Source organism: Topomyia yanbarensis, chromosome 1 (genome assembly GCF_030247195.1).
Source record: "Topomyia yanbarensis strain Yona2022 chromosome 1, ASM3024719v1, whole genome shotgun sequence".
Lineage (NCBI taxonomy): Eukaryota > Metazoa > Arthropoda > Insecta > Diptera > Culicidae > Topomyia > Topomyia yanbarensis.
In genome coordinates this window covers 29090138-29113961 of record NC_080670.1, presented here as the reverse complement: position 1 = coordinate 29113961, position 23824 = coordinate 29090138, and the positions used below count along the sequence as shown (strand labels likewise).

At 40.4% G+C, this 23824-nt stretch overlaps 4 protein-coding genes across 7 annotated transcripts in view; 2 read left to right on the top strand and 2 right to left on the bottom strand.

Annotated features, from left to right (window-relative positions):
* LOC131677187 (serine-rich adhesin for platelets) overlaps window positions 1–23824 on the bottom strand; it is a 945885-nt gene that overhangs the window by 598893 nt on the left and 323168 nt on the right. The window lies entirely within an intron of this gene.
* LOC131677191 (acylcarnitine hydrolase-like) lies at window positions 3–2654 on the top strand. Its single transcript, XM_058956896.1, has 2 exons — window positions 3–1585; window positions 1643–2654. The coding sequence occupies exons 1-2, from the start codon at window positions 3–5 to the stop codon at window positions 1827–1829; spliced, it is 1770 nt and encodes a 589-aa protein (XP_058812879.1). The 3' UTR covers window positions 1830–2654.
* LOC131677195 (sphingosine-1-phosphate lyase) lies at window positions 4624–7303 on the bottom strand. Of its 2 annotated transcripts, none has more exons than XM_058956899.1 (6): window positions 7135–7303; window positions 6790–6969; window positions 5525–6387; window positions 5228–5466; window positions 5021–5167; window positions 4624–4951 (listed from the first exon to the last, which is right to left on the bottom strand). In XM_058956899.1, exons 2-6 carry the CDS (start codon window positions 6932–6934, stop codon window positions 4723–4725), a joined length of 1623 nt encoding a protein of 540 aa, XP_058812882.1. In that variant the 5' UTR covers window positions 6935–6969; window positions 7135–7303; the 3' UTR covers window positions 4624–4722. The 2 variants fall into 2 exon arrangements, with proteins under 2 accessions (XP_058812882.1, XP_058812883.1); XM_058956900.1 differs by having other exon boundaries at window positions 6790–6948.
* Window positions 15817–23824, top strand: part of LOC131677189 (tubby-related protein 4) — a 99579-nt gene continuing 91571 nt past the window's right edge. The window contains exon 1 of the mRNA XM_058956894.1: window positions 15817–16980. The gene's annotated coding sequence lies outside the window, so the exon portion shown is untranslated. The remainder of the gene's footprint in view (window positions 16981–23824) is intronic.

The window sequence follows — 23824 nt, the reverse complement described above, 5'->3', positions numbered from 1 at the left end:
CTATGGGTTATCTAATCAGTCCAAGCAATAATCAGGGGGGTTCCCAGCATTGTTTTAGATTCAGGTTCTTTTTATTCAGTTTCCATTTGATTACTGTAAAGATGTATTTCTATATTCCGGGTATTTTATTAACAGTTTCGGTCGTACTTGCCGAAGATGGACCAATAGTTAGTTCTCCGTCTGGACAAATACAAGGCACCGTGGAATCTTGCGGTCTGTTTTGCACGTATTATTCGTTCAAAGGTATCCCGTATGCACTCCCGCCGGTTGGAGAGCTTCGTTTTCGTAATCCAGTTGCCTCTCCGGGTTGGAGTGGTGTTCGGGATGGACGTCGACATGGTGCTACATGTCTACAGGTTGGCGCTGAAGCTGGGGAAGTTATTGGTGATGAGGATTGTTTGTTCTTGAATGTGTACAGTGAGAACATAATCGGAGCGCGTCCGGTGATGGTTTGGATACACGGAGGAGCGTTTAGTGCCGGAACCGGTGATACTGAGCCATTCGATCCGCAGAAGTTGGTTCGTGAAGGTGTTACTTTGGTGACAATAAACTACAGATTGGGCGCGTTAGGATTTCTTAGTACGGCGGACCAGTATGCCCAAGGAAACTGGGGATTAAAGGATTGCATCGAAGCACTTCGGTGGGTACAAAGGAACATTGCTGCTTTCGGAGGTGATCCGAACAATGTTACGATATTCGGTAACTCCGCTGGGGGTTCACTAGTGCATTTTTTGTATTTATCCGAGCTGGCGGAGGGATTGTTTCACAAGGCTATTGCTCAAAGTGGAACGGCATTGGCTACGTACGCTTTTCAATCGAACCCAAGATTGTATGCTGACAGGCTGGCGGCATTTTTTGGTTTATCATACGATAGCGCACTTTATGTTGATGAATTGAGGAACCTACCAGCAAATAGTTTTGTACCGTTACAAGAAGCTTTGTATACTATACCGGTTCCAAGATTTCTTCGAGCGATGGATTTTTCACCATCATTGGAGCCAATAAACTCTCCGGAGGAAAGAGCGCTAACAGCTACACCGAAACACCTCATGGAAAAACGAGAATATCAAGTTCCATTTATGCTTGGCTATAGTGATCTGGAAGGATCGTTTTTCACTACCCTTGAACAGTTCATCGATCAAACGGTGTGGGATCAGTTCAATGCCCAACCTCATTTATTGGTACCTTACTTTTGGAACATCAACAATGGTTCGACGGCGTCATCCAGCGTTATCTCCGCTTTTCAGCACAATTATTTTCGCGGTCATCCAATTGACAGTTCGGTAGACTTCGAGTGGGCACAGTACTACGGAGATCATATATTTCTATTTCCGATCGATTATACTACTAGTGTGCACGCGAAAGGCCCAGCACCAGTTTACTACTATCAGTTTTCGTACGATGGTGACCTGAATTTGTATAAAAAGATGCTGATGATCGCCCATCCAGGAGCAGTTCATACCGATGAACTTCCCTACATGTTTGAAATAGCAGCGCAAATGGGCATTACAATTGAGCCGAGTAGTCATGCTCTAACGGTGAGCAGTCGAGTGGTACGAATGTGGACGAATTTTGCGAAATATGGGTGAGTAGCAGAGTTGTGTGTAAAACGGGCGTGGCGATAAGCTTTGTATTCTTCTAGGGATCCTACTCCGGGCGAAGACTCTTTGCTGCAAAATGTCATCTGGCCGAGCGTCCAAGAGGAAACGGGAAGCTTAACTAGGATGGATATTGGTCATGATCTGCTGATTACGGATGCTTGGTCTTCAAACAGATTACAGTTGTGGCGTGAATTGCAGACTTCGTATGCTACTGACCCGTTTGAGTGATATTTAGAGCGATATCATTAAAATGTTTTTAACCTTAACCTTGTAACATGCTCCGGTGTGAGTCAATTTAATTAATATTTTTATTTCATCTTCAAACAACACACAACCACACAATAGGTACCGAATACATCAAAATGCCTAATAATCTTTATCGAAAGAACGTGAAAATATTCCGCAGCGGAAACCTGTAGAACATCTTTGTTCCGGTTGCATTCATTATCGGCGACGATGCTTTCATTCAATATAAAAAATAAATTTCCATTAGGTTTGCCATTAAAAGGTATAAGCTCAGTTTTGTATGTGTGCTGATCAGGTTCAAATAATTCATCGTTGATATCATTGTGAACATTCGAAGCTTCGACCAAATTACTTTCAATCTTGTCCACTCACAATTTTCGTTTCATGCGGCGAATCCTCAATTTAATTGTCCTAATTATATTCGTGTTTCGGTTCAAAGCCCGGGGATTAATTCCTGATAATCACCAGTTATTATTGCAATGATGTCAACTATATCCTCAATTTGACGCTGGTCGAACGAAGCTAAAACGGTCCTGTAAAGATGCAACAATTCTTTCCGGCTGACCAACAAACTACTCAGGTTTAGGCATAAAACCATGCTGGTCATCTCCGATGTAGTGTTTAGAGTTATTGTTATTTATCAGTGTGCAATCAGACTGTCTCAACAACCTTTTTCTGCAACCTATGTGCATTAACTGTACACCTACCGTCTATCCGTTGCACTTGACAGTGTGTGCAGTGCTTTATGGTCACACCTATGACCGCGCACCCGGCTTCCCATGAGCGTTTTGGCGGCTCAGAGGTGTCCTTCCATTTTGCTCAGGGATACATTGCTCCTATACACATCCATGCATACAGGCATACATACGGGCTTACGTTCATATATACATACAAACTATTTGGCGCAAGTTTAGAGCGTGTAACGTCGTGTCATCTAGTCTGTCATCCTATGGAAGATCATCCTACCATCGCCTTGGGGTCAACGTCATATTGGCAAATTTCGCATTGAATCCGCTTCTGTCTCTTCCTAATCTCCTTTTTGTCTCCTAGGTCCGAAGCAGATCAATCGACTATTAATTGAAACGGTAAACATACTAGCAGTATTAGTCCTTACTCGCGAATACTTTTCCAATAAAGGCGTAAGCAATATTCATCCACATAAAGTTTGCTCGAACCGAATGTCCGCTTGGTTCGACTCGAATAGACCACACCGACCCGTAAGGGTTGCTTATCATTTCTGATAGCCGGTGTGCTTGGTCGAGTTTAATAATCATAAGAACAAGTCCTGAATAATTAACTATCCCTTGGGTGCCAGTCCTGCACTCCTTTCCTGAACTAGCCTCATACTCACGATCAAAAGAGTCGACAACTAGTAGGATCCACATGTCCCCCACCCAAGCGAATTGATCAACTTGCAAGTAGGAGCACATATCTACCAACCAGCCAAGAAGACTTCCGAATCAATGAGAATGGACCATGCCAGTCGAAGGCCACAGGCCCAGCGCCATCTCGTACAGTGTCATTGTCATTTCTCAACCCAACCCCTGGCAGACGTACATCCGCCCATCTAGACTCTGTCAAGATGAGAACCTACAAAGCCTAACTGTTCGTATGTGCTAGTCCGTATAGATTTTGGTTTGCTGAAACGAAACAAGAAAAGCAAAATAATTGATTAGTATCGTAGTTATAATAAATAAGTAAACGATTTCTCATCCGTTGTTTGTTCCTTGTTCGTAGTCCTCCTTCCTGTTCCTGATCTGTTTGGGCCACTGGCTTTCCGCTTCCTTGGCCGTCACCCTCGAGCCGCACATATTGTAGCAAGAGAAACAAATGAAAAGACAAAAAAGTGAAAATAAATGGACGTCTGCTGTATGTGCCTAAATTGATGTTGCTTCTCAGTTTTGCACGACCCAGGGGGAACTTGGCCTTGATCCCAATGCTCTGTCACAGATGTTACGTGATATTCGTTATGGAATATTCTTTGTTTGGGGGCCATTCATTAACAATGTTGTTCGTTTTTTGTCCCTGATCCGCTGATACGCATAAAATTCATTTTTAGTTTTTATCTCGTTACGTGACGCTCTTCCCCTATTTTCAATATTCGCTATCATTTATGAATGGTCCCCTGGTGATATATTTAGAGCAGACAATCCAACGAAAAATAGGATTGACAGGATTTTAGTGCGCTTTTGGCGCCTTCTGTCACATCTTCATGTTTGTTATACATATTAAGAATACCAAAGCATGTGATGTGATGACCGGAAGATAAGAGAAGCAACTCCTCCCCTTCCCCCATCTGCGATGTAGTGTTTAGAGTGAAAGAAAATAGGGTCGAACACAATCAGCACAAATAGCATTATCGAAACAATTCCGTTGATGAAGCGTTCTAAGGAAGGAGTGAGATTCGCGACAGTGGCAACTATTCGTGTTGTAAAGCGATCGTCGAAAAAAAAAACACTCGACTTGGGCCACCGACGTTCTGGTAGTAAATCGCGATACTTGTTGGTGGATGGATCAGGTTTGGCTAGAGTAGTGTCGACAGTTCTAGTATGCAGAGCGCAGCAATGTTGTCTTTTGAGCAGGTTGGGAGGCTTTTAAATCACTACAACCAACGCAATTGGAACGACTAACGATCAGTGTCTCGACTGGAGGATTCGCGGCATCTCATATCAGCTGCGCTGTGTAGCGACGGAGGTAGTTTGCGACGATAGCTAGGAAATATGTGTTAGCGCCTGGGCTGTGACGTAATCTACCGGATTCGTACGTAACCGAACCGTTTGAAATTAAATCGAACCTATATTGAAATTTGATAAATATATTTTCTTTGAAACCATCACACAAATCAAACATTTCCCTCCGTATCACAAACGTTACCTTACGTTGCCTCCTCCACTGTGTAGTACATCGAATCGATGAAACATTTGGTGAATTCTCCGACGATCTCCCTATCCGGTACCGATTGGGCCACTCCGTAAATTGCCATTTTCCCCTCCACCGGTTTCTCGGGGTTCTGCATGATAAGGGCAACCTTTGACCGGACATCGTTTACGAATTTGTCCGCTATACCGTCTTGAGTATGCATGAACGTGACGCAGATATGGATCCTAATAGAAAGGGGTGGGTGTTTCTTTTGGCTTCGGTGAAACTACAACAGAATTTTGTCAGTGACTTACCCGGAGGGGAACTGTAGACAATTCAGGTTCCAGCCCATCGAATTCAATTCGGCCGACAATCGGAAAATATCAAAATCATTCGATCCTATCGCGATTACGCTGGTAGCTGGCGTTCCAAAGATGTATATGTGGGCGATTTTACGAAGTCTGCGAAAATTATACATCTATAAATATCCAAACTTTACTTTATGGCAAAATCAAACTTACTGATCCTCAATGTATCGGGCAGTGTCAATAATCCGCTTGGTTGTTTCCACATACCCATCGAGTCCGAAGTTCAGCATCGTTGCCCAGGTTGCTGCGATTATGCCTCCGGCACGAGATCCATTAACTGTTGGAGAACCGTAGACACCACCGGGCCATTCTGTCGAAACGGTATATTGGTGATGTCGGTAGACTTTGTCCGAGTACAGGATCACAGAGGATCCTTTTGGGGTAAACCCGTACTGGAAGAAAATCAAGCTTTGAGTAAAATGCAAAATTATTCTCAAACGATTGATGTACCTTATGGGTATCAGCCGATATGCTGGTAACTCCACGCACACTGAAATCAAACGGTTCTAACGGATAACCTGCTCGCTTCATAAAGATAATCAGGAAACCTCCCAAGCAAGCATCCACATGCACTGGAATGTTATATTTAAGGCCCAACTTGGCAATTGCTTCAATATCGTCCATCGTTCCGTATGGATAGTTTGGGGCAGACCCAACCAACATCACAGTGTTCCTGTTTATGGCACGTTCCATTCTTTTAACATCTACTTTGGTGCTCACGGGATCAACCGGTATCGTTTTAGTGTACATTCCTAAATACTTGGCGGATTTTTCAAATGCAGAGTGAGCTGTAACAGACAGCACCATGTTCGGTTTCGTGATACCTTTAACACTTCGACCATAATCTCGGTAAGCCTTGCATGCCATCATAATTGATTCGGTACCACCCGTGGTCATCGTACCGCAAGTATCCTTACCACCATTGAAGAGTGTTGCCGTCATTCGAACAACCTCGGCTTCCATTTTGCAGATACCGGGAAAAACGTCAGCGTGTAGTGGATTCGTATAGGAAGCCTTACCGTAAACTTCGGTCACGAGTTTGACCAGTTCCGGATTGTAGTAATACACTGCACCGGAGATGAATCCCTCCTTCCAGTTGTAGTGACCGAGCGACAGGTAATCGTCGACCTTTTGCAGAATTTGGCCGTGATTAAGGCCACTACCGGGCAGTGTTGTGGTAAATTTGCCATATTGGGAGGCATCCTTTACGAAGCCTTCATTAATTTTGGTGATCTCGGCCTCGATCCTACGCTGCACTGCGGGAACTTTACGGGCCAGTTGAAAAAATCTACGACGGAGGCGTGAGTAGACACCTACGGTAGGTTTGTGTTACATATACGTGAGTAGGTACAAAAAAGTGAATATTTATTTCAATATGTCTTCTGAAGATATATTTATTATCAGTTTTCTGTTCCACAATTATGTGAAATTATATAGTTATCTTGGTACAATGCAGCTTGTGCAAAAATCAGCTATGAAATTTCCTTGTGATTATCCAAATGTAAAAGGATTATTCAAACACGAAGTTATCTCATGGTATTTTCGTTTTTGACAGTGCAGTATACCGATGTAGTCGAGACTACTCATTCAAAATTGGGTGTAATGTTTTTTTCACTACACCTGTGTAGCAACAGGTAAAAACGAAAACGCTAATAATTTCATCATATCTAAGATATGATTTTAAGCTTAGGCTTAAAATTCCACTTCTCACTTACCTTCATCCTCACTGAGCAGATCCCACAACCATACAAACGACAGCACTGTGGTAGTTGTTATCGCTACAATCTGCCAGGGCGCCTTCCCGGCGAGGGCTCGATCAATCGGTCCAGTGACCAGTTGTAGGTGCATCTTCAACAGCATGATGTGTTGTGGATCTACGAAAAGACAAACTTGAACTGCAGACAAATGTCGTACAGAACAGAAATAGAAGCAGACGCCGATAAGTTTTTTGGCTGAGGTTGATAACAACTTGATAACAGGGATAATGATTAGATCAACATTGTACTCTGATCTCTCCACAACACTAAGTATGCCTTTATTTCAATGCTATGCTACCTTACCTTCAACAACCACTTATAGTAGATTCTAATCCTAATGTTGATAGCTTTCTTAACCAAAGTAATGTGTTTCGACGACCAGCTCTCACCATAGAAAAATTAACTGTATCCAATCCACATTCAACAGATTACCTCTGATTGGTGTCGAAACTTGCGCTTGCCTAAATAAGATAAACAAATCAGTCATACATTCGCATGCATACATACATGCGGTATGTGACAACACAACACATGTGCAAATATTCAAGCAAGGATGCCAGCTCGAGCTAGGGTCAATGTACCAACAGTTGGATACTTAAAGAAAATCAGTAATAGTTATAAATGAAAACCCTCTGGTTGATATCAATATTTTAATCGAACGTTTTTAATAAAAGATTGCATGGCGAACCACCAAAGGAAAAAGTGACAATTCAGCGAGCTTTTTTACAAAGTGTTAGAATTTATTAGCGACTTATTATTTTTTTTAAATTTCTTGTTGCACGCAGAAAAGATTCTGAGAACTTAAATAAAATGTGCTTTAAATATGAATTTTTCGTTTGTTCGATAGCTTATGCAGATTTCTTGCTGAAACAACAATAGTTTTTGTTAGTAAACAAATTAATATTGTTGGCATTTTTGATAAGACAAGGCATCTAACTAAAAAAAAGTTAATTCAACAAGAAAACTGTGCGTGTTTGGACCATACTGAATTTGTTTGTTTTAACATAGTTGATTACATAGAATCAAAAACAAGACAGATAACATCAATAATAGGTTAAATATTCGAAAGCATAGATTTAATCACCGAAACAGCTTATCAAAACTATTCGGTACAATTTCATTTGAATGAAAAGTGTTGCAGAATCTAAATCCCGTACCTGAAGTGTGATCCGTTGGTCATACTGTTTGATCAATCCTGGTGAGAAACGGATGTCCTGCATATCTTGATATTTTGACGACACATGCATCATTGCCGAATATTGCGAAACATCCCTCAATTCAGGAATTTGCGCAACGCTTTTGAAAGATGGGTGTACCTGTGAAAATACGACATTATTAGGTTTGGGATCGAGATAGATTGTCAATTCTGACCAATCTGTATGTTTTCCGTTTAACCGTTCAAATAAGGCAAATTTTGTTCGTTTAATAATACACGGAGTGAAGAAGGAAAAATAATGCATGAAATATTTAAATACCAACTACCGAGCAATTAGAAACAGTTGATGGCAGAATGAGCGCAGCCATAATCTTCGCTTCTGCTGCCGAAATTTACTCCATTTCGTGCGAGTTTATAAAAAATATCTCTCAGAAGCAACTTTGCAATGGTAAATGGAAATAAATAATGCAATCAAGCATTGTTTCTCATCTACCTAAACATTGTTTTTATAGACATATTATAAAAATATGAACAACCGCATCGAAAAAATAATTATTAGAAACCGATTTATTTTTTTATGAATAACAGTACCACTGAGAACTGACATACAAGTAAAGTTTTCAACTTGTGTAAGAAATTAAACTGTCGCTTTGAAATGACAACAGCAACTTGTCACTGGTCGGCGCTTCGATCGGCCAGCAATCGCTATACGGAACTTGTATGCAAATTTGAATACAATGGTGACTAACGCATGCGAACCTGTATGCGATGGTGATTTTCAACGTATTTTCATTTAAATGTTTACACAGGTTTTTCGGGAAAATTTGTTCTAGCTTATATGTCAGTTCTCTGTGATAGTTCCTATACGGTTGTGATTCGCTGGTTGGGTTACAGCAAGGGGTTAGTCGCGTAAAACAATGTGCCATACACACTGTATTACTTACGATAACACGATATAAGATTAAGATTCACAGTAATAAACGATCATTTCACTCGTTACCACAATAGTCTTATCCACGATGACGTCATCAGTTTTAACTTTGACAGTAGCTGCGGGTGGAACTGTGTTCGATGTTTTTCTTCTTCTTGTGTTGTATTTATTTTTGTTTGAAAATTGACAATCACTGTTTGTTTACCAAACTGTATTTGGATAGTTGTTGTGATTTTTATTTAAAATGACTCATGACTGTGTAGTAGGTAACTGTAAGTCGACTGAAAAGACGTTGAAAGTTCGTTTGTGTTAATTCCTGCTGTAGGTAAAGCAGCGGAACTGTGATACTCATCGATTGGGTACTCTCACATAAGCTGTTTAGATTCTGAGAGCAACAATGTCCCTGAAAACATGAAAATGTACAATCTTCGTGTAGAAGATTGTAGTGATAGAAAAAAGCGGATTTCATGATAATGCAATACATGCCAGCTCTAAGAGCAGTACACATTATTATTCTGCTAGGGGCTTTTCCGAAGATCTGAAAAAATCATCGAACTAGAAAAAAGGTACATTGCTGTGCATGAAAATCGCAACTCTCCACCAAATTATCAAAAAATTAGTTCAGACAGATTTCCGATGCGGTCAGCTGCATCCGGGCGCTTTTCTTCTTCAAGTAAATAGTTGTACCTATATGAAAATTTCTAGTATATCCTTACAGTGGAAATATGAAAAGTAACTTTAGATTTAGTGCCGATTTCTTCACCCACACTGAACTTTTAAAAATAATGCGTGGGTAAAGAAATCGGACCTTAGTTTATTTAGTCACTATTTTTGAGTAATTATTCTCTGGCAAGAATCTGAGTATGTTTAATAAGATTTGTTTTCATTTCAGATGAACCACCAAATGTAGAGAATTCAAAACGGATCATTCCGAGTCCATTCCGATGAAAATCGCGAGTGTCGATTATTAAAACAACGATATCGTTTGCAATTGGCACGGTTGCAACAACGTGTTGAATTTCTAGAAACGATACTACGATAATTAAAACGACGGTTTAATTGGCTGAAAAATGACTGGCATTAGGAAATTTTCAACGTATTAACAATTTTGTAGAAAGTAGCCAAACCTTACTGTGTAATGACAAAGACTGAAGTCTTCGTAACGATATTGCAAAATCTTCTAAGTAACGTTTCATTTGATGAATATTACTCAATGTGTGCTACAACAATTTCGAAGTTTTTTTACCGAATAGTATTCGCAATGTACGAATGCTTAAAGTATGCAATTGAAATCGTATCAAAAGATACAATCGATAAGCATACGCCTCGATCGTTCAAATAACAGTATGGAGATAGAAAGATATTTATTATTGGCAGTTTCGAAATTAGTACAGAGAGACGGTAGAATCCTGAAGCTAGATCATCAAAGCGATTACAAACTTATGCAAACTACAAAATTTCTAATCGGCCTGGCAGCAAATGGAACGCTTATGTTCATCTGTTGCCGAATTTCTCGATATTCTCGAATGCAGCTGATATAGTTCTTGCTGACAAAGGATTTTAAATCCCCAATATAATCACATCAAAAGAAACTACTTCCTTAGTAAAGGGACTAAATTAAATCCGTTAAATATTGATAGAGGTGAACGAATCACGTCGCTTAGAGATCACGTGAATAATTGGAGTTCTGAAATTCAAATTTACTTCTAGGAACAATTCAAGTCGACTCTTGGAGATGGAATTAATGCCGTTGATTTGATTGTATGTTTGGCTTGTATTTTAGGTATTTTTTATTCCGTGAACATTACCATCGCAATAAAGCGTCGAAGACTTCTAATGGGATTTTTTATTGATGTGCACCGGTGTAGTGGAGTGCACTGGTTTTGCACTTTCTAGCAGAAGTGTCAATGGAACATACCCAGTTTTCTACACTTCTGCTAGAAAGTGCAAAAATGGTGCAAAACCAGTGCACTCTATTACACCAGTGTCAATCAATCGAAAATCCCATAAGTGTAGCAAGTACGATTCGATAACAACCCAGTAAAGTTTAGCCGGAATCCTACCTGTTTCTAACTCGCACTCCGGCTCCAGTGTCCCTGGGGCCGGAATACTATTTAGAACCAGGTTCATTTTTCGGTATAAATTACTGGGAAATACTATGAAGCTCCAGATCAAACCATTCAGCATTTTATTCGGAATCCTAAATGGATTCAGTATGACATCCAGCTCAAATGCAACAATCAACTCCAAAACTGGGATAAATCCTCAAGAAAATACATGAAATGTTTATTGCCAGCTGGTAGGGCAATTCAGAGGTTCTTTTTTCACTATCCAGAAAACCTTGACTTACTGGACACAACTTTCCGGAGACACTATCTTCCATAATGTTCAGTCTCGCATCAAATCAACCATTTTAACCCGTAAGGTTTAGATTATTGCGATCACCGGGTGCCATTGAACTTTGAACCCATTGAACGATAAGTGACATTTATAACTATTTTTTTTCAAATCCGTCTGTCCGTCGACTGTACATGCAAATTTGCCAAGAAGCAGATTATAGCATTCAAATGGGAGCAAGCAACACCATGGCAGTTTGAGGTCGGGATATTTTCTCGTTCATCCGCATTGAATAGATCGCATGAACAAAGAATTTTCGAAGGTTTTCTATAACTATAGAACTAGCAAGTGAAACTATTTTATTGGTTAAATTTACTTTTCCCACAACCACCTATTTTCCTCTACTATCATGTCCTCGACTGTATGTACAAACCAGTTTAATTTTTATTGTAGCGATCCAAAATACGTTTTTTATTATATTGTTAGTATACGACGAAAGTTCATTAAAAAGTCAACAACAAGTCAGTCGTCACAGATATTGATAGCTCGCATAGTCGAAATACAACATAGTATGGATCAATGTTTCTAATAACTTTTGTTTTATTGATGTACCATGATGTATCAATCGATAAATATATTTCTGGTTAGCTATTGTTAGATTTTACACATCGGAGGACAAAGAACCGTAATATTAATTTCACCCACAAATAACAAAATGCTCTAAATAAAAACTCTGACCAAAGCTACTCTTCGTTGACTTGATATTCAGTGCAAACTAGCAGATTGTCGTATTTAATAAGATTACAAAATTTTATTAAATTACGAAAAATTACTACAAATCGTATTAACCAAATGTAAACAATCGAACAAAACGTTGGTCGCAGTGTAAAATGTACGCAACAAGCAAAAACAACAGCTGTCATTCCACCCGCAGCAAACGTCAAAACGGCCGGGAAGTTGAAATCGTGGATTGGACTATGTGTGGCACACTGAGGCACACTTCTGACAACTCAAAAATTGTCAACAAAGTGTAGTTAAATAATCATAGCAACCATTGCTTTTGTTCTACTGAACACCATGGCACATCGTGGCACATTGCGGCACAAGCTACCACGCTGTTTGTTTGTGAGCACAATTCGATTTGTGTTAAGCGACCCACCCCTTGGGTTACAGCCTCTGTCCAATTAACGACCGACTGACAAATGTTAAAAATTCTCCAAAGAAGACATTAGTAGTGTAAAAGATTGTTAGATAGATTGTCAAAGTAAATTTGACATGAAATTTTGGCGTTCAGATGCTTTTTAGTTGGACAATGGTCCAACTAGCGGAGGTCCAACTAAAAAGCTGTCCAGTTAAAGAGTGTCCAACCAGCGAATCACGACTGTATATATTAAATTTCAATAAATTTTGTAAAATTAAAAATGAACTTTAATCTGTTTCTTTCAAAAAATAACAAATATTTGTTTTTAATAATATTCTAGGTAGAATAAATTTTTTATTGCATTTTGATAAAGTATTGGCTTTTCATATTGACTACGACATATTTTTCTGCGTGTGTGGAAATATTTCTTGAGTCCACGTAAACAATCTATCCGAAATGTCAACTTAGTGAAGCTTAACATTTTCATTCATGCTATACCCGAATAGAAATGTACAGTAACAAAACCATGGTTTTTATTGTGACAGTACAGTGATTTTACAATAATTTACAGTAAGTTTTAGTGTTATGCTACAATACAATAACAATAAACTTTAACGTTTCTACAGTAAATTTCAATGTAAAATCGACTTTTACAGTGAAAAAGGCGGGTTGTTATGCACCTTAACATTTAAAAATTCGATTTTTCTCCATACATTCTTTTCTTAAACACAGTAAAATTTTATGTGAATTTGCTGTATCAGTTTTTTGCAGAATAGTAAAATTGATTGCTACATGAAATTTTATTGTAAATCTACTGCGAGAGCTCTGCGATGAACAATGTTGAAACAGTAATAACTATAATATTTATTATTTTATGATTGTTTGTAGAGTAAATGCTATTTTAAAATTCTCTTCGAGTATGCATATTTAACCCTTTCATGCCCAACTTTTTTCTAGTGCATGTAGGGTTTCAAAACTATTTTTGCTTGAAAACGGTGAGGTCAAGAAACACGAAAAGCCTTTTTCCATAGAGATAGAAGATTCCCCTGCAGTGCTAGAAGCTGCTCAATTTTTACCTTCCAATGCTCAATACAATTCTCGTAGAATATTTACAATAGTCCAATTGCGTGAAAAACGTAGCCAAAGACAATCTAAATTGATAAGTTTTATCAGTTTTCAATAATATTGTAACATAACGAAGATATATGAAAAAATTATTTTCTGTCGCCAACATAAATTGTTCCTGGCAGCACTGCTCCATCGGAATCCAATCAGACTAATTGCAATAACTTCTGTTCTGGAGCTGATCCTTGTAACTGTTAGTACTCAAATGAAAGGCAATAGTCAATTTATTAGCCTTAAGTGTTTTTGTGAGAAAATCTTGCCTCAATCAAAAGTTATAGCTGTTGAAAAATGTTGTTGTCCACAAACAACATGGGCACGAATGGGTTAATAATGTGACATTCAATAAAGAAATCTTTAAACCTAGTTCGAATGTAGGCCACTTTTTGAAAAATATCGCAAATAAAGAGAAAGAATTATTTAGGGTAGTATATTTAATAGGAGATTAAGTTGTCAAATTCTTCCAAAAAAAAATATTTACAATTAACGAATCAACGTAGTGTAAAGAGGGAATGTAGTGTAATGTAAAATAATGGATGTACAGTAAGATTCCGTATTTGGCACGTTCCGCTTTTAGTGTGCTCCTTTTTTGGAAACATAAAAGTTCCGTTTTTGACAACAAATGGGTTCCGTTTTTGGAAACATTGTTTTTGTTCATAGTAAATCTTTTGAGAAATGCTCAATACACATTTTGTTGTAATAATGGATATCACTTTTGACTTTATTTCCAAACATAGGAGTCATATTTACTATATTTCACATATTTTATATAATTAATGTTCTTGTAGCATTTATGGTGTCACAAATAGAAAATAAAAGCTTTTAAATTAAGTTTCCATTTTTGGCACGGTTCCAGTTTTGGCAACTGAAAAAAAAAATTGTTGCCAAAAACGGAATCCTACTGTAGTAAGCCGGAAACATGTTCTAGCCAAATAAATCAATTTGTTTAAAAAACCAAATATGTTGTATATCAAGGTCTTACGTCTCCACTTCGTCTCTTCAGAATCTGGCACTTGATCAAGGCACCAGATTGAAACTAGCCAAAGCTGAAGTGAAACATAGTGATAAGATATAATGAAATCGACCCTTGTCAGAATGCCGATGTATAACAATGCGCAATATTCATACCTAAGTAGAAAATTGGTTTGAAACCACTTTATGTGGAACTGCACAAGATTTAACTATAACAAGACAAGGGGTTTGCATTTTGACTCCAACATTTGGCACTTGACCAAGGCACCAGACTGACGCTGTTCAGCGATAAACATACCAAAAAAGGACACCAAATCGAACGATTCGTTCTCGAGTTAAGTGGGATCTTATGCTCGATTGTATGTAAATCAGTAAGTATTTTTATTTGTATAAATATGAGAATGTCAAAAATAAATTTCATTTTACGATTAAATTATGTTACGATTGTTCATAACGAATAAATGCACGAAGTTTTTGAGACACGACTTGACAAGTGGTATTGATTTGTAATTTTGTATATTTTCACGAGGTCTTGGAGTTTTGGTTAATTTTTGCTGAGTAGAGAACTTCAAATCTGGCAATAAATTCATCTACATGTTATGTGGACTATAGCAAATTGCTGGTAGAAGTACTGACAGCTATTGAAAAAGAAAAGATTTTCCCCGCTTGTTGAACAACTGATATAACTGCAAAAAATACCGAACAACTTGCGACTGGATTGGTGTGTCGCTACCAAACATCCTAAAATTCTTCTTTACCCTGTACTTTACAATACACCAATAGACTTTTCTACGGCTCATGTACGTACACGTCATATGACACAAATACTACTTCACTAGCTGGTGGAAAATAATAAACAAAAACGGCAAAAGCAAATGGGATTGTTTTCAACCAGTCAGCTGCATTGCTGTTCATGAGACTGGCCGACAATAACTCAATATGTTACTTTAGCAATTTAAAAAAGATAATATTCCAACACTGGTCACGTTACAGTCGCTTGTTCATTTATCGAAGACACCAATCGCTCAACTGACACTGTGAAAGAGGGCGGCTGATTTCGTACGAAAACGTAACCAAACCACCCAGCACCTCTCGACCCACTCAATACTCAAGCTCGACACACCCCCGCTGCCGTACCAGGACACCCGTTAGGAGAGAGCGAGCATATACATACGTGTGTCGGTTATCGTCTTGTAGAGGCTGTCTCAGCACATGGTTTTCCCGACCCCACCCTAATCCTCATGCCATTCCTTCACACAAAAATCCAGCTCCGACAAACTGTCGTCGCCACAGATTGTGTAGGTAGTCGTATACGGGCGACCGTTTTTCACCGCACGAGGAGCGCTGTTATCATTCTTCAGTACCCACTGACTGGGTGGCTGAGGGGTTTTTTTTTCGATGGGTGGAAAATCGATGGCCGCTCACGAATACAGTGGAAATCGTCGCGGAAATACTCTGTCGGGTAGTGTGTCGGACCATCGAGCAGTGAAAATTTTCTCGCAGTTGCAGATTTGACGTTTAGCTTACAACAAGTTCTTGGAGCGATCGTAGGTTCCATAGTACACCCAGTAGTGGAAGCGAGTGTTGTGAGTAGTACTATTATCTAGTAAGCGTTTAGTAAATTCCAGGCCGCTTCGATTGGCTTTTCCGATGTGGATATGAACGGGTTCTGCTGCAGTCAGTGGCGTGTGTGTGCGCCATGATCCCGAAGGCAGGAAAATTAGTGTTTCCATCTAGGCTCACCATATTTCGGTTCCAGTTAGTGATTTAGTTCAGTGACACATTTTAGCGTTTAATTATGATGAATTTGAGCAGAAAGAGCCAGTAATAGTAATGCTTGTTTGTATTATGCACATTTTATTTTTAGCCCAAAAGGATTGTTATTAAATCAATAATTTGGGGATACGATGTTGCTAAAAGTGAATGCTAGTTTGGTGTCAAGTTGGTCAAGGATTAGAAATGCGAAGATCGAACTCCGAACTCCTATGTACGGGAAATTGGGTTAAATATCAGGGAAAATTGTTCTTCAACGCAAGCAAGAATCAAACGCCAAATGACATTATACTAGTTTGTCCACTCCTTCGGGGATAGTATCAGTGTGTGCGTGTGCCGTGCGTTCCAATGCAAAACCCCAAAAAACAGCTCTGTTTGTGATGTGAAAAACAAGTGTATGAATCGGAAAAAACCGGAAAAATAATTTAACAAATCTGTTTCACGAAATTGAATTAATTTTAAAGATAAACGGAACCGTGTAGCGGAACGAGCAATAAAATTCCCTGCTTGCAGCATTCAGCGCCTCATTCGCCGAGGGAATTTGGCAGCGGAGACAGCTCTATTTGTTGAGTTGTTGCCGGGATGAATTCCATCAGCCGCCGGGCTTATCAATAATTCGCCCACTCGCCAATCTGCATGGGATCGATGCCAAAATTCAGCAATCTACACATCTCCACGTGCCGGGAAGGAAACCGAAGGGCATAGGAAAGGCAAAAGGTATAGTATACGTTCAGCAGGATGGCAGAGATAGATAAACAGGTGTGGGAACGACTGTATTTCTGCCGGTTGAAAATTTGTCCATATTTCCGGTTTTAGTACTGGGCTTAGCCTACCTATTTGTTGCCTGCAAATTGCATAACATCCAGGCAACACATTGCAGATATCCGCTTTTATGAGAAAAGTCAAGGTTACCGTTTTTAGAATCTTGTTTTATTGCTCTGTTTACGTATGGAAACTGATTTGCGATTGTCACGCTCTACTTGACTTGTTCGTGTGTGACCTTTCCATACTCGCGCTCAGATCAACTCTACGTAGCGCATGATCATGTGATTTGGACGGTTTTGGGAATTTTGCAAACATCCCGGAGCAGAACAGTTCCGTTCGACATAACGATGGGGCAGCGTTGATTCGTTCAGGCAACCGACTCGATCTTGGTGTGCGGTTGATTGCCATGACGAGAGGTTCATGATCATCTATAAATAGTGATGTGTAATAAATACTGCTATTAGTGACAGTGTTTAGTGGGACGAACATCTGTTGTGATCAGTCGCGGTGATAGTATCTACATGTAGGGAAAAAGTTTATGGTTTAGATGCGTACAATGTGATCTCGTCTGTTTGTTTGACATCCTCCATAACCATTCGAGTTGTGTAGGTCTAATTCTCACAATAGGTGTAACCACCGTGGACAGTATTTCGCGATTTATTGATATTTATTGACTCCGGTACATATGTACAACTCACATGGAATTTCCCTCGATTTTTCTCGCGTACATAGCACGTAGTACATAACATATGTTTATTATTAACTATTCAAACTCCTGCGTCCAAGTTATGATTCAATCAGTCTTATATTTGGGTGTTGGAATCGCCAAAACTCAACCATCAAAGAGCCCAAATGTTGCTTAAGTTTGTTATTTCTAGGATATCGTTTGATCCAATCGATATTACAATGTCATTAGTCAACGTGTTAGATGACTTCTTTTTGCCAAAAAAACTCTGAATCCATTATCCAAGGAATGTTAGGAATGTTTGTCCGTTGCATGTAGCTGCAAGAGGCCGAGGTATTCTCTGCATCTTAGCATGTATCACTGGAAGGGAAGAGTTATTAGTAAGTGTGCCAATTGCGCTATCATGTCAAATGCTCTGAGAAATGTATCATTTGTTGTATAAATACGATGGGCCAAATAAGCAACTTGAACTCCGGATAGCCGACTATGAGAAGCATGGCTTTTATTTTAATAAATCGGTAACGTTCACTTTTCTATCACGCGACGATTTTTTCGTGGTTTCCATCTTGTCGGTGCTGATTTTACCCAGCGATAGTTTTGAATAAAATATGGAGTCTTATAGACGAGGTAGTTGTGTGCGTCTTAATTTCTTTGTTGTGTCAGGACTATTCTTGTAGATAGTTGGAATTGCACATCTCTAATGGTTGCATAGTATGAGGGTCTTTTTATAATACCAAGCTGAAAAAATAATTTGAAAACAGGAATATAAACTGAGCTTTTCCGTAGCATTAGTATAACAGAATGTCGATTTCAGGCAATCACTTCTGCGTGCGATGTATTTATTGTTATGATCACTATTGGTGATACCAAGTAAATACTAAAGAAGTCTAAAAACATGAGATCTTTGACAGTATGTAGTAGAATTCTTACAGAAGACAAAGCAACAAAAATCTCGAAGTGGAAACGAGCTGGGGACACAACCAAACAATATCAACCGTTTTCGCGACAGGGATATGAAAAAAAATTATTCGTGCTGATATGACTGAGCAAATAATGAAATAATTAATAATTTTTGAAAGTCTAAGAGGCCTGACCAAATTACGCTAGGTGATCGGATGGAACTGAAAACAAGTATTGGGACTAGGCAAATGGGCTCGATCGCAGAATTGTGGCGTTCCGCTTCTTAATACAGTCGACGGAGTATGGTCTCTTTCAGCAAACTGCGCTTGTTTGCCTCCGACAAGAACGATCGAGGATAGACCAAATATTTAAGCAACGATCCGTTATTTATCAACAAGGGAACTGATCATCTACATGTGTATTCCAACTACGCGTACGATTCCGTGGAACAAAACAAATAACAGTAAATTGCTTAAACAGAAGTATTTATTGTATATTTCCACAACTGAACTGTGATGATCTGCAGTACGTTCATACTGAAAATTATTTTATCGTTATGAGAACCCGAAATTCTTTCCTTCGCCAGTTTTGTACAACCTGCGAACCTCGGCCTTCATCGCGAATAGATGCCTCAACTCAGGGATGGCTCCTGTTGTCAGTCGCCTCTTACGACATGGTAGCAGGTGGTGGGTCTATGTTTGGCTCAAATACTTCCAAGAGATTTCAGCTCGCCGTATACCACACAGGTTTATAATTTTGCTGTTCAACAGAAAAGCACATTAAGTCCCCTGATATTTTAGGCTTTCTTCTATGATAGAATAATACTAAAACGCCGTAGTGAAACAACAAATCGGGTTTGGCAAATATTCCGTCGTCGGGGAACTCTGCGCCGGAATATACTAGAACCGGACGCCAGGTTCTACTGGAATAGCCGGACAGAACTCGACACTATATCGGGTAGCTCGTGAGTAGGCTACATCTACCGCCGGGGACTAGATTGAGTAGATCGCGATATACAGTCAGCAGCAGTTGGGGTGCCAGTTAACAGGAGTAAGTCCCAGTCTCAGTCGGAGTAGGGTAGTTTCACCTCCGGATAATATCCGAGTAGTTCTCGATCAAGCTGGAAGCTAAATGGCTCCAGAAAGTGGGTATCGGGGTCGGGAAAAAATCCTCCGTCGGGGAACTCTCAGTTGGGGTAGGGTGAGTTCACCGCCAGGGACTATCCGAGTAGATCGTGATAAGGATGGGAGCTGAATGATTGACGTTGGAAAATGGCTCAGGAAATCGTGAGCTAAGCGGCTCATTGAACCGAGAACTACGGCGACGTCATAGATGGAGACGAAGAATGAGAGGAGAGTAGAGTTGAACGGCTTCAAGGTCGAACCATTTCATGAATCCCATAGAGCGCCAATCAGAGCTTAAAAAAACTGACATCGCTGCATGAACTTGAAAGAAAACAAAATTCAATTCATGCCCGCAGCGATGAATGAAATTTTTAGTTCGTTTCCATCGTCATTCGTTCTCCCGACGCAGCGCTTTCAGGTACGGACATGTTCGGTTTCAGAAGCAAAGTGAATTTTATTTCTATGCTAGCTCTGAGAGGGATTATTGATCAAAAGTGCACCAAATATAGATTACGTAGTTCACTTATGCTCGAAAATGTAGAAGATGCTAACTTCTGACTTCAATCTGTCGACATAATAACAAATGAATGCTTTTATTGGTGAATGAATTTATATTTCCTCTGCACTCAAGCATTCGATTCTGCATGAAATTTCAGTCAGTTGGAAAGTGAATGAATGAGGGAGGCGTTGAATCTGAATGTCGGTTTCGGTAAATGCAAGCAGAAATAGGTAACTGATTTTGAAATTTCGTGGCACTGGCGCCAATACACTATAGGTTGGGGTTTTGAAGTTTTTTAAACTTTACTATAAAATCACACGCATACACAAGCACACAGACATACACAGTACTACCCTACTCCACATCTCAAGCGTTGAAGTTACCACCAATGACTACCAGCTTTCGGCCGATCAACTGCTCCAGCGTTAAACTGAACTGCTTCACTATCCGCTTTGGAGGACCGTAACAGTTGCACAAGAAAACGCCGTTAATTTTGGCGACCACGAAGCCTTCATAAGAGGGTTTTACCACTTCTTGAATGGGTATTCTACCCATAACTTTTATCGCAGCCGTTCCCGATATACCCGCCACCCAGTTACCGTTATCAAGGGGGAATTGATACGGGTTTGGAATCAAAGCGATGTCACACATTGTTTCTGTAGTAGACTGCCGCAACAGTTGTTGTGTGGTATCGCAGTGATTCAGATTTATCTGGGTTATCTTCATTAGCGTTGGCCTGCAGTCGCCATCTAGTCTCTCACAAAATGCCCTATCTCCCCGCTTTTCAGCACATTCTGAATCCGTACCTTTGCAAGCCCCTGCCAAATGTCCAAAGCCCAAACACTTCATGCATTACTGTGTTTGTTTATTCACTCGAGGGGCGGTTCTGAATGGACATCTCCACCATCCAACCATATCATTGCCTACCTCCAGCGCCTAGTCAGCAGCGGTTAACGGCAGCGGTAAAGGTAAACGAATTATCGCTTCAGTGCACCTCTCACCTTTAACTTCTGTTTCTTCATCCAGTGATTTGGTAATAACCTCCTGCATAGTTGAGCTGTTAATCGTGGGATCCTCCTTCAACTCTGGATCCTCTCTGACATCCTTGAGGAGCGTTACATACGTCGGCGTGTCATTAGCTGTGACGAGCACGGCTTCTCCATTTGGCGCCTTCTGACGAGCCGGAGGTTTTTGCTTCCCTCTTCTGCCCCACTTTTCTATCTTTCTTCCGCTTTTACTGTTTCTTGTGTTTCTCTTTCCGACCTCCAACGGTACTCCAGCTTTCTCCCGGTTGAGTAGCGTCCTTCCCTTGGGTAGTAGGAGCGTCCTCACGCGTCTGGGTCTGCCTTGTTCTTTGGAGTCACGGAAACTGGCGAGGTCTCCACTCCAAACAGATTCTTCTTCCTCTGCTACGGTGTGGAGGGGCTGTGCTATGAAGATATTCGCCTTCATCGACGCCAATGCTCTCTCAGCTATACCAGCCGTGTTATACTCCTTCACGGCAAACAGTAAGGCCTCTCGGATTCTTAGAACCTTAAAGTCCTTATGAACATTGTTGCTTGCGCCCATAAACTTGTGAAGCTCCTCCACCAAGTACTTCGCTGTCACTAGTTTCGGCTCACCCACTCTGTTCCGGTTGCTGTCTTTGCGGCTGCTGTTTCTGCTTCTCATTCTCCTGCTTTTGCTGCAAAAATTCAGTTGCAGCTGGTGGTGGTGATCTCACCAAACCAAAGATAAACTCAAGATAGAGCGGTCAAAGGTATTCCATGTACCATCTAAATGCGATCCCTCGATGAACGCGGTTCACCGTCAGAATGACATCAAAACAAAACCGAAGCGGAGCTTTGCGAAAAAGGACACAACGTCGATCTTTGCGTCGTATCCATGACAATCAGTTATTACGACAATAACAATACATTTTTCAACAGAAAAATAAACAAACTGAGTTTTCATATTTCGGTAATTAGTTGATGTGCCTACGTTAAATTTCTGCTATTCATAATTCATTAGTAAATTAGTCACTAACTGACTGATATATTTTGCGTCAAATTCTTCAACGAAGTACCTTTGTACTAGCTGTGCGGAAGAATTAAGTGGATGTTGAACTCGAATTTCCTTACAGTGATTCACGATTACAAAGTGTTAGGAACGGCCGAGCTCGCATCAATGATTCTGGCCATCAGTCTTCTAGAAAAAGGTATAACTGAACAATATTTTACTCGTCGATTTGGAAAACATGTTTCTTTCATAATAAGATTGTTTGCAACTCTGTTTTGATTCGTAACCATAGCATTTTGTTGACGCATTCCAAAAATTATCGACGCCCTTTACCGAGGGGGTAGCATATGCTTACTATAATTGAGTTCAACGGTTCACGATTACTGATCCATCTTTTGTTAATCGTTTGTATGGGACCTAGTAATCTTGAGTTTATCTTTGACCAAACCACCTCTGGCGAACGGATTTACCGCGTCTAGACCATATTCTTACCTTTCTTTATTTTGTTGGGTCCCTACCCAGAGTCGCCATCTCCTCTTTATACGTAGTCGCCTCTTTTGATCCCATGGTTATCTACGCAAGCAGGGAGACCAGACTAGGGTTAACACTATCCTTCATGGGGAGGAGTGTTTCGAGCCGGATCGGCGTAAAATCGGGGATGGTTCATCCGAATCGAGTACCACCAACTATTGATGACGAGTTTTGAGTATACCCGGAGACCTGCCAAGATTTTAGCGGAAAAGAGGCAGCCGTGCTGTTACTTTCATCCTTCATCCTTCCTTACTTAGGGAGTAGAACAGCATGCCTGTCCGCCCAAAATCGCCGTTTAATTCGTGATCCGTGCCCTGTCCGTTGACGTTCGCCATGGCCGGTATGCCGTAGTCAGGATACTACTGCTGTCGATCCTGATGTGCCGGTTGGTACTTCAGTTGGGATACTCTCCGCAACAATAGGCGAAATCCACCTCTGGAGACTAGTCGAGTAGACCGCGACAGACCACCGGGCATTGGTCGCGGGCACCAGTGAACCGGACGCCATGCTCTACCCGGAATTACCGGACCGACTACGGCACCATACCCGTCGGCACTAGAGAAATATTGCGTTAACACAAGAAGAATCGGTATCAGAAAAACTTCTTTCAACGGGTAACTATTTGTTGGCGTAAGCTAGATTAATCGTCGGGGACTAGACTAAGTAGATCGCGACGACACGCTACTAGCTGCGGGTCGTCGGGGCATCAGCGAACCGAACGCCTTGCTCCACCAGAATCGCCGGACGGTCATCGGTACCTGGCTGGTTGGTTCGGTTTCGGGAGAACTTCTTGGGAATTTTCGATCGGAGTAAGCTATGTCCATCGTCGGGGACTGGACAGAGTAAATGGCACAAGAACGGCTTAAAGGAGTTGCGATACTGAATGGCACTGGACAAGGAGCAAAAGGTCTCGAGAAATTGTGGTGCTGAATGTAACCAAGGACCAAAGGGCTCAGTAAATTAGACAATCTGTAGTTTGTCGCCCAGATTGTACTTGCAACGACAGCGCACATATTCTCGACCCAGAGATTGCTAGTTTTCGTAGTGCATACAGATATG

What these genes read in the sequence shown, in the direction of transcription:
- LOC131677191 (XM_058956896.1), top strand. Translation starts at nt 3, where the DNA reads ATGGGTTATCTAATCAGTCCAAGCAATAATCAGGGGGGTTCCCAGCAT. An exon ending in ACGAATTTTGCGAAATATGG is followed by an intron (nt 1,586 to 1,642) that starts GTGAGTAGCAGA and finishes GTATTCTTCTAG; the next exon opens with GGATCCTACTCCGGGCGAAG.
- LOC131677195 (XM_058956899.1), bottom strand. Translation starts at nt 6,934, where the DNA reads ATGCTGTTGAAGATGCACCTACAACTGGTCACTGGACCGATTGATCGA. An exon ending in TATCGGCTGATACCCATAAG is followed by an intron (nt 5,467 to 5,524) that starts GTACATCAATCG and finishes ATTTTCTTCCAG; the next exon opens with TACGGGTTTACCCCAAAAGG. An exon ending in TGTCTACAGTTCCCCTCCGG is followed by an intron (nt 4,952 to 5,020) that starts GTAAGTCACTGA and finishes CCTTTCTATTAG; the next exon opens with GATCCATATCTGCGTCACGT.